General features: G+C 45.1%; 1 protein-coding gene across 2 annotated transcripts in view; it reads right to left on the bottom strand.

Annotated features, from left to right (window-relative positions):
* Positions 1 to 2,032: 2,032 nt before the first annotated feature.
* Positions 2,033 to 10,672, bottom strand: part of POP1 (POP1 homolog, ribonuclease P/MRP subunit) — a 42,479-nt gene continuing 33,839 nt past the window's right edge. For both annotated transcript variants that reach the window (XM_004047353.5, XM_055348065.2), the window contains 2 exons: positions 5,464 to 5,826; positions 2,033 to 4,256 (listed from right to left, as the gene is read on the bottom strand). In XM_004047353.5, the coding sequence (XP_004047401.3) occupies positions 3,602 to 4,256; positions 5,464 to 5,826 (1,018 nt within the window). In that variant the 3' untranslated portion in view covers positions 2,033 to 3,601. The remainder of the gene's footprint in view (positions 4,257 to 5,463; positions 5,827 to 10,672) is intronic.

Raw genomic sequence — 10,672 nt, 5'->3', positions numbered from 1 at the left:
CCGGGAGGCAGAGGTTGCAGTGAGCCAAGATCATGACACTGCACTCCAGACTGGGCAGACAGAGTAAGACTGTAGGAGAGAAGAGGAGGGGAGAGGAGGGGAGGGGAGAGGAGAGGAGGGGAGGGGAGGGGAGGGGAGGGGAGGGGAGGGGAGGGGAGGGGAGGGGAGGGGAGGGGAGGGGAGGAGAGGAGAGGGGAAGGGGAGGAGAGGAAAGGAGAGGGGAGGGGAAGGGGAGGAACGGAAAGGAAAGGGGAGGGGAAGGGGAGGAACGGAAAGGAAAGGGGAGGGGAAGGGGAGGAACGGAAAGGAAAGGGGAGGGGAAGGGGAGGGGAAGGGGAGGGAGCCAAGACTGGAAGCTGCTGTTGCCAAAGAAAAGGCAGCGCCTGTATTCCTCTGTGTCCTCAGGAGGCCTATAATAACCAGAACCGCTGTGAAACTGGGGTTGATGCTTGAGTGGCCCACAGTTGCTACAGGCTATGTATTCTCTGCTAAACAGCTCAATCCTGGACCTATCTCTGTGCTTCCCAGGCCTCAGATCAGCTGGCTACGAGTAGGCCAGTTAAGACTATGAGGGAGTCCATATAGCTTGTCAACTCCCGCCCCTCACCTCCCACTGGTTGGGAAGAAAGAGCTCACGCAAGGCATGTGGCCGCCAAGACGGCAATGCTACATTTAGTACATGATGGGTGGTTACATACTAACTTCCCATTTAAGGAAAAAAAAAAAAGGAGTATTATCCTTAAAGCTCTTGCCAGTCAAGCACCAACAAAAAAATTGGCAACGTGCACTTTGCTGCACTTGCATGGTATAGCTCTTTATATAAGCAATGGCTTATGTTATTAACAGAAAACTACCCACATACATCTTAACGTCTAGGATACATAACAGAAGGTAACTAGTTATATTGCATGGTGAAAATCCAGGTGATTTAAATTTTGTTATTGTTGCTCATCTTCATTTTCTAATTGTTTTATGATGAATATGGATGACTGATATGAACAATATTACTAGAGCATAAACACCAAAAGGAATCCATTGTTTCTTACAGAACTCAAGTGCATAGCTGGTCTGTAAGTGTTCAGCTCACAACTCTGCCTTTTTTCTTTTTTTTTTTTTTTTTTTGGAATGGCTCTTGTTACCCAGGCTGGTGTGCAATGGTGCAATCTCGGCTCATTGCAACCTCCGCCTCCCGGGTTCAAGCAATTCTCCTGCCTCAGCCTCTCAAGCAGCTGGGATGGCAGGCATGCGCCACCATGCCTGGCTAAGTTTGTATATTTGGTAGAGACAGGGTTTCACCATGTTGGTCAGGATGCTTCAAGAACCCTAAAAGCATTGCTCCCTCAACAAGAGGACAAGGGCCACATTGCACTTATTTGGTAGCTATGTAGCTCTAGTACAGCATGGCAGGCACTTGGAAGGATCAAGATCAACACGCTAATCAATTCAACTGCCAGAAAGTAAGCCATTCCCCTATCAGTCTTTTTCATAAGGAACATGGATTCTTTACTGCCTCTGCAGAGTCTGTTAGTTTTTCAACGTATCTTCTGTGAAACTAGTGTTCTCTGGACAATAGGTATGCAAAAACCAAAAGTACGTGTGTGGGAGTCTGAAAGACAGATTTCTTTCCTAAAGAGCTTTGCAGAGCTTTGACTCTGCAATTATTCATTGTGAATCACAATAGGAGGATACCATATATAGCTTTTCCCATATTTATTTAGCCATAGAACACTTTTCTCCAGGAACAGCTGCAGGGACTAGTACTCCCAGGAATACATTTTGGGAAATGCTAATCTATCTTTCTGGTGCGCAGCTCTTTGACCTACCACCCACAAGGCAGAGTGGCTGCAAACGTGCCCTGTCCCCTATAATGAGGGCAGGGCAGCAGGCCCTAGGCAGGGCTGTACAGAATGAGGTTAGGTGACCACGCAGCACACTCAGACTTCTGTCATCGAGTGAGCTCAGCCACAAATGAGGTGACTGAGAGCCCAGAAAACAAATAAGGAATGGTCCAATAAATATTCACAACTGAACATCAGGTGACATTTTCATTTATTCTGTTTACAGATGCCACTTAGTTACACTGTTTTTTTTTTTTTTTCAGTCTCATCTGGGTTGGATCCAAAGACATTCAGAGGCATGGTGAGAGGCAAAGCATCAGACATCTCATTGGTGGCAGGTACTTCCTGACTACTGTACCACCTGCCGTATCCTTCCCCACCTCATCACCCCCAAAGCCATTTACTGCCAAACGCTACAGTAAAAACCCAATGCATTTACATAAAATAATGCCTAACTGCATATTTACATTTTTTAGGAAAAAAAATCCCATTTAAGCTCTTCTAGAAAGTTATGGCAGGAAAGGTAAGGACCAAGGCTATGAGCAAGCCATATGTGGAAACTTAAAGTAGATGAGCACTGAGTTTCTCCATACGTGGAAAAAAGCCACACTGAGCCCACTCTTCCTGTGAGGCAAGATGAGACCTTCCTTTTATACCCTGTTGAGAATCTCAGGTGGACAACGTGACTGCATGACTGTTGAAAGGCAGCTTGCCGGCTTAGTTATCACCTTGCAGAGGTAGCTATGCACTACACAGCCACACTGCCCAAAGCGCGCTCCTAAGAACACTGGTCCTACAAAGGGCTCCTTGTAAGAGAACTTTAGGAATCACAAGTATTTAGAAAATACTATACACTATCATTTCCTTCCTAGAGATCCGCAATGCACATTATCACATGGAAGTTTCCAGAAGTTCTTTCATTAAGAAATGCTTAACTTTATTTAACCTAGAGTTTCCATATCAACCTGACCTTGGAATCTCTTATTTTTTTAGGTGACACATATCATAGAACGTACTCTGAGAAATGCTCCTCTATGGCTTTGAGAAAATCTTTGCAGAAACAAAATAATAATAATTTTTTACTTAAAAAAATTAAGTAACTAGTAGGATCAAGTGTTGGTCAACAACAAAGAGATCAAAGAGTCAGGAAGTCCACGTTATAGACCCCCCCTTTCTAATTCCAGCCTAGCACTGACGCCATAAACTGTGCCTGCCTGAAAACAGGCAGAAATCAGTTGTCCATGATTTCTCTCTTTAAGGCTTGAGTTGTTCGGCATGGAAATCACAGTACAGAATTGAATGAGGTCCATCAGGAGCCTATATTTCATGTACAGAGGCCAAGCGTCTTGTCTTGTCTTCTGCTATAACAGTGAAATCATTAAACATCTATTGTTGCTTATCACATAACTATGAGGTTTTTCAAATAGACCTGACAAGCCCTTTGTTTCTAACAAAAACAGGGGATGATAACTCGTAGAGCTTCTCATTATTTTCAGCCACAACTACACAGACCAAGAGATCATAATACAAAGCTTTTGGCCAAATAATTTAAAAGTATTACAGCAAGGACAGGGAAAGATGAAAATCAATGACATTACTGGAATGATGTAAACATTTCATCATCTGCATAATACATAATTTTTTATTCTTGTTTCCAGGGAGTTTCACATGATATTTTAAAGCAGAAGCAGATTCTCCACATGTAGAACTTGGCAGACAATAATAACGTATTATCTATGCCCTGCTGGGATACAAGCACGCATTCACACCTCAATAGCAATCCTCGCAAATCGATACTGGAGAGAGGCGGGAGGCCTCAGTAGCACTAAGCCCCTCTGCGCTGCAGGCTGGCTGGACAGCATATCCAGCAAGCCTGTCAAGCTAACAAACCCCAGGGCTTCTCCACAGCCAACAGCCATGGAAAAATCTCCCTGAGTCACAAAGCCTAGGAGAGTTCTGGAGCAGTGCAACGTCACACGCGGCAGAGGGCCTGACCACAGCCCTAGAGTCAGAGCTTCCTGCCCAGCCACGGGCTCTTCTCCCGCCGGGCCATCAGAAGAGGCACGTCCTGGCTTCTGCCTCTTCTCCCTTTTCTTCTTCTCTTTCTGTTTCAGGATCTTGCTCCTGAATGGGTCACTGTGTTTGGATTCCTGGGGCCCACAGTAATGCCAGTCCTCATGGAGCTGGAGGAAGTCCTCCTTGGCTGGAACACAGATCATGGTGTGAGGCTCGGGGCTGCCCTTGCTGAGCAGGGACAGGCTGACCCAAACCAGGGCCCTGGGGAAGTGGCCCAAGATGGACAGGCAGGCCTCTCTGGTCAATCCTTGCTGGCCTCTGCCAGGAGCTCGCCGGGCTCCTCGACTATCCTCAGGACTGGGCCCACACCAGGCTGACAGTTGCTTCAGTAATTTTCTACTCCTACATGAAGTTGGAGACATACGTTTGAGGATATTTTGTTCCAGAAAAAAATATGCAATCAGAAGATTAGACACTGCTAGACTTAATTTGATTCTTTTATACTATATAAGAATCAAAACTACAATTTTTTAAAAATTAGAAATACACTGTAGTACATTTTAGTACTTATATTTTTCTTTTTATGTGTTTGCCATTCTGAAACTCAGGGACTAAAGATTTAAGAAGCTGAAGGCAGGGAAAACAAGACAGTGAGAGAGAATCTAGGATTGTAATCACAGTGAGGGTGAAAATAAAGAGCCACTAAGATTTCAATGAGTAAAGGAACTGTAAGGGACTGTTACATGTAAAGTAAGAAAGAATGATAGGAAATTATGAGGCTACTATACGGAAAAGTAAGCACAAGGCTAGAGGGATAAGCACTTTTTAAAAATCAAAGCACAGGCCGGGCGCAGTGGCTCACACCTGTAATCCTAGCACTTTGGGAGGCTGAGGTGGGTGGGTCACCTGAGGTCAGGAGTTCGAGACCAGCCTGGCCAACATGGTGAAAATTAGCCAGGCGTGGTGGCATGTACCTGTAGTCCCAGCTACTTGGGAGGCTGAGGCAGGAGAATCACTTGAACCCAGGAGGTAGAGGTTGCAGTGAGCCAAGATCACACCTCTGCACTCCCGCCTGGGCAACAGAGCAAGACTCCATCTCAAAAAAAAAAAAAAAAAAAAAAAATCAGAGCAAAGCACAGAATGCAGGGTCACTGATAAGCAGAACCTGGCCCACACCAATACTGAGAGGAGAACATAGTGTATCCAGTAGCCTCTCTGGCTAGGACTATATTACATCTAATGGGTTGCTGCTCTAACACAAATCCATATAATTCAAAAGGAACTAGAAGAAATCTAATTTGGTGATTTAAAGCAAAGAATCCTTGCTCAAACTGCATAAAATATGTCAGAAAAAAACTGCCTTGGCTTAGATCTATTGATGACAATCTTGTAAATCATTTCATCAATTAGCATCATGCCTTACATCAAATATTATTAAGCTGTTTCCCTGAGCCCTCTATGAAATATAAAAGACTGGCTTTCCCTTCCAGAAAGTCTATAAATTCACTTGGATTTTGCATAAAGAAACAGTGATAACGCTTACATCCTGTAGCCTCTTCAATATTAAAATAAATAATCCAAAATGTACCCAGAAGTCACCGACACTAACCTGAGAACGCAGAGGTGACTCCCTGTGGCAGCAACATGGTTTTCACTGGCCTCCTGGTCTGCGATCCTCTCAGGCCCTGCCGATTCTTGACACCCTGCATCCATTACCTCCTCTGCCTCCCTGGGGTGCTCTATGGATGTGCCCACTTCATCAGATGGCTGATGAGTTTTTTTAGGCATGGGAGCACAAGGCACCTCAGATCTTCTTAGGTCACTCTCCTTACCATTTGGAGATGAAGCTACAGAAGGTTCTTCGTGGGCCTGGCCTCTTGACTCCCAGTCTTGAGTTAACTGCTCCCAGGGACAGCAGAAAGGTGCCAGAGTGCCAAGCTTAACGTAGTTGGGCCGTTTTGCAGGAGGGCGTCTAAGGAAAAACATACAGGAGAACCAATGTTGAACAATTTAGGATTGGAAAACTAAAATAATTATAACCATTATAATGCATCTCTATTTTAAAACACACACACACACACACAAAAGCTTTCCAAGAAACATATGATAAAGAATAATAGGCTGGGCTCAGTGGCTCATGCCTGTAATCCCAGCACTTTAGGAGGCCAAGGCAGGTGATCACCTGAGGTCAGGAGTTCGAGACCAGCCTGGCCAACATGGTGAAAGCTCCACTAAAAATACAAAAATTAGCCAGGCATGGTGGAGGGTGCCTATAATCCCAGCTACTGGGAGACTGAGGCAGACGAATCGCTTAAACCCAGGAGGCAGAGGTTGCAGTGAGCTGAGATCGCACCATTGCACTCCAGCCTGGGCAACAGAGTGAGACTCCGTCTCAGAAAATAATAATAATAGGCCAGGCATGGTGGCTCATGCTTGTAATCCCAGCACTTTGGGAGGCCCAGGCGGATGGATCACGTCACGTCAGGAGTTCGACACCAGCCTGGCCAACATGGTGAAACCCTGTCTCTACTAAAAATACAAAAAAATTAGCTGGGTGTGGTGGCATGTGCCTGTAATCCCAGCTACTAGGGAGGCTGAGGCAGAAGAATCGCTTGAACCCAGGAGGCAGAGGTTGCAGTGAGCCAAGATCATGCCACTGCACTCTATCCTGACAAGAGCGAAACTCCATCTCCAAAAAATAAAAAATAAAATAATAATAATAACCAATTCTACTGGCCAAGCTTTTTTGTTTTCTTTGGTCTTCAATAAACAATGTAGCCCCATGTGGCCACTGAACCACACCAGGGGGTCCATTCCTGAAAGCTACAAGGAACTGGTGCCCCTAGAGTTGTGCCACGATTTTCCTGTACACTTACGAGGTTCTAAGCTCAAGGCTACATGAAGTTTCTGTCTTACTCTTGACCTCTAGTGACCCAGCTATCCTCCACAAAGGTAATAAATATCATTATCAGTTTCTTACATAGCCTTCCAGAAACATTTTATGTACACACAAGCAGATATTACATATTTCTTTATTTTTATTTATTTTTATACAAATAGCAGCATACTAGGTACAGTACTTTTTGCTTAACTTCACTTTTTTCATTTAACAAAATATCTTGATTACTTTATACCAGTACTGAAAGCTCCCTCATTCTTTCTTTTTAATAGGCTGTGTATCTTGTATCTTACTCTACTGAATGAATATGCCCTAATTGATTTAGACAGTCCTCTATTAAAGGACGTTTTGATTGTCTTTAAGCTATTGTTCCTCCAAACAAGGCTGCAATTAATGATCTTGACGGTCACGCTGCCTTCCCCTGCGCCACCATGACTCTTGTCACTCCCAGTGGCTTCAGCATCTGCCTAAGTCATCCTTCCAATAACCCACCAGTCACCTTCCCGCCCTCACTTTGCATGTCTTACTTCACCCCACCTCAAGCACCCACTCCCTGCTCATACCTTAGGTGTGGTCACTGCCAACACCTGCTCCAGCTTCAAACTGCGATGTCAGTATCCTGCTCTCAGAGCCATGCCTCCTGTTTTCCACCCACTTACCCTCCCACAACAATGCCCCAACCATCCTTTTACACTAGCACCTCCCTGCGGCTCGCAGCAGCCGCCTCGCTCTTCATCAGCCTAGATGGCTCACACCACCGTCCCTCCCCTACAAACACCCCCACTCCCTCCACTGGAAAGCTGACCTGGGCGCAGCCAACTCTCCAATGACCCCATGCCAGCCCGAGTGGCAGAGCACAGCAGAGGAAGAACTCATGATGGTTCTTAACGGTCTTCCTTTATAAACACAAATCTCAAGTAGGCGCCCTCTACATCTTACAGATCCCATGTTTCTCCTCTCAGTTCCGTCTTCCACTCTCCCAGAAACTGCTTACAATTCCTCTCTCCTCAAATCTCCAACAGCCTCTCTCCCCTTCTTACTGCTGGCTGATAGCTGTGCCTCTTTTTTCATGAAGACAGTCACAATCAGGAGTGTGCTACTTAATCCCCCCACTGCAGAATCTAACCTAGCTAAATAAATCCATGTTCAGATGTCGGTGGCAGTCTAACAGCCTTATATTAATTTTTCTGAGGAAGGAGAACTAGCCAACTTAAGAATTACAGAAAGAAAGTGGTTTGGAAAATAGGATTAAGAGCCAGGGCGGGGCGCGGTGACTCACACCTCTAATCCCAGCACTTTGGGAGGCCGAGACAGGCAGATCACAAGGTCAAGAGATCGAGACCATCCTGGCCAACATGGTGAAACCTGATTTCTACTAAAAATACAAAAATTAGCTGGGCATGGTGGCGGGCACCTGTAATCCTAGCTACTCAGCAGGCTGAAGCAAAACAATCGCTTGAACCTGGGAGGTGGAGGTTGCAATGAGCCGAGATCACGCCACTGCACTCCAGCCTGGCGACAGAGCAAGACTCTGTCTCAAAAAAAAAAAAAAAAAAGAGTCAGAACTGTGTGTAAATCTAGTTGGAAGATAGCCAAAGAAATAAAAGATTAAACTGTATCAGTGGCAGTCTAACAGTCTTATATTCAGAAGAACTGAACTCAATCCCAACAGATGCTGCCTCCTCCACGTGCGCCCTGAATCCCACCCCTTCTTCCTTGTCCAAGGACTTCGCTCTTACATTTTAGCTTCCCTCCCCTCTCCTGGGTACCCCCAACCAGCCTAGAAACTTGTGCCTCCATCAAGAACATAAGCTACATGGCCAGGTATAGTGGCTCATTCCTGTAATCCCAGCATTTTGGGAGGCTGGGATGGGAGGACTGCTTGAGGCCAGGAGTTCAAGACCAGCCTGGGCAACAAAGCGAGACGCTGTCTCTACAAAAAATTTAAAAATTAGCTAGGAGTTGTGGTGCACACCTACAGTCCCAGCTACTCAGGAAGCTGAGATGGGAGGATTGCTTGAGCCCAGGAGTTGGAGGCTGCAGTAAGCTATGATCGCACCACTGCACTCCAGCCTGGGTGACAGAGCGAGACCCTGTCTCAAAAAATAAAAGAAGAATATAAGCTCCATGAAGGCAGAGACAGACTTGTCTGCCTTGTCCCTGCTGTCACCCCACTGCCTACAATGGTGTTTGACACACAGTAGGCTCTAAAGAAATGTATGTTAAATGAAGGAATAAATGAGACAAATATATAAAGATGCACACAGGAAGATGTTCACAGAAACACACAGCAAAAAGTCAGAAATAACCTCAAAAGCCACTGATAAATTACAGGACATCCACACTGCAATTGCATGTGACCATTCAAAGTGACATTTTGAACAAAGCTGGCAGGCTGACTCACAAGCCAAATGTGGCCTGCTGTCTGTTTTTGTATGACCCATGAGCTAAGAATGGTTTCTACGTTTTTAAATGGTTGAAAAAGCAAAAGAATAATATTTCATGACACATGAAAATTATAGGAAATTCAAATCCGAGTGTCCATATATAAAGCACGATTGGAACACAGCCGTGCTCGTTCTCTTACGTGTCATCTGCAGCTGCTTTGGAGCCACAGTGGCAGAGTCGAGTAGTTGCCATGGAGACCGAGGGCTCCATAAAGTCAAAAATATTTATCATCTGGCCCTCTACCAAAAAAGTTTGTCAATACTTGGTTTACAGTCATATTTTTTGATATGGTAAAACCATACATATCATATTGTTAAACGAAAAAGACAGGTTTCAAAATAATGTATGTAATACCATTCTTTAAAAAAAATGTATATCTATGGAAAATTTGCATGCATAAAAAGCTCTGAAGAGTAAGAAATAAGTATTATTTTTAATTATTATTTAATAAACAGATAGAAGCCTCTCAACTACATACTATGGGAGGCACAAGGATGTATAACCTGTGATTGCTGCCCTCAAAGAGCTGGTAAGCTAGCAATCCAGGAATACATCACTAGTCACTCATTCATCCACCACTCAGCAAATAGTTTGAAATGCAGGCACAGGCCAGGCAGGGTGGCTCACACCTGTAACCCTAGCACTTTGGGAGGCCAAAGGAGGTGGATCACTTGAGCCCAGGAATTCAAGAACACCCTGGGCAACATGGCAAAACCTCATCTCTACAAAAATTAGCCAGGCGTGGTGGCAGGTGCCTATAGTCCCAGCTACTCAGGAGGCTGAGGTGTGAGGATCACCTGGGTCCGGGAGGTGGAGGCTGTGGTCAGCCATGATCATGCCACTGTACTCCAGCCTGGATGACAGAGTGAGATCCTGCCTCAAAAAAAAAAAAAAAAAAAAAAAGCAAGCTAGGCAGACTGCCTGTCTCTACAGTTATGGTTGCAGCAATGAACAAGAAATCACAATTCTGCCCTCATGAAGCTCACCATCAAGGAACTACAATATTCAACCAGTCATTCATCAGACAACAAATAAAGGTTATTAAGACCTACTGTGCACCAGGCACTGGCTAGACACTGCAAATGCCACAATAAAGAGAGACAGCTTCTGTGCTTCTGGGAGCCTACAATTTAGGGGGCAACAAATTCCCAATGTTAGAATATACTTTGCAATATAAAGGAAATCATGACCCTCATCGGCCACACTTCCAGTGAAAAAAGAAAAGTCTAAATGGATAGGTACTAAGATATAAAAACAGTGCTTGGCCAGGCGCAGTGGCTCACACCTATAATCCTGGCACTTTGGGAGGCCAAGGCCGGTGGATCTATGGAAAATTGGTATCGAGACCAGCCTGGGCAACATGGTGAAACCACGTCTCTACAGAAAATACAGAAGTTAGCCAGGCACAATGGCACATGCCTTTACTCTCAGCTACACGGGTGAGGTGAAAGAATCGCTTGAGCCCAGGAGG

Source organism: Gorilla gorilla, chromosome 7, assembly GCF_029281585.2.
Source record: "Gorilla gorilla gorilla isolate KB3781 chromosome 7, NHGRI_mGorGor1-v2.1_pri, whole genome shotgun sequence".
Taxonomy (NCBI): Eukaryota; Metazoa; Chordata; class Mammalia; order Primates; family Hominidae; genus Gorilla; species Gorilla gorilla.
This window is presented reverse-complemented; position numbering and strand designations above follow the sequence as displayed.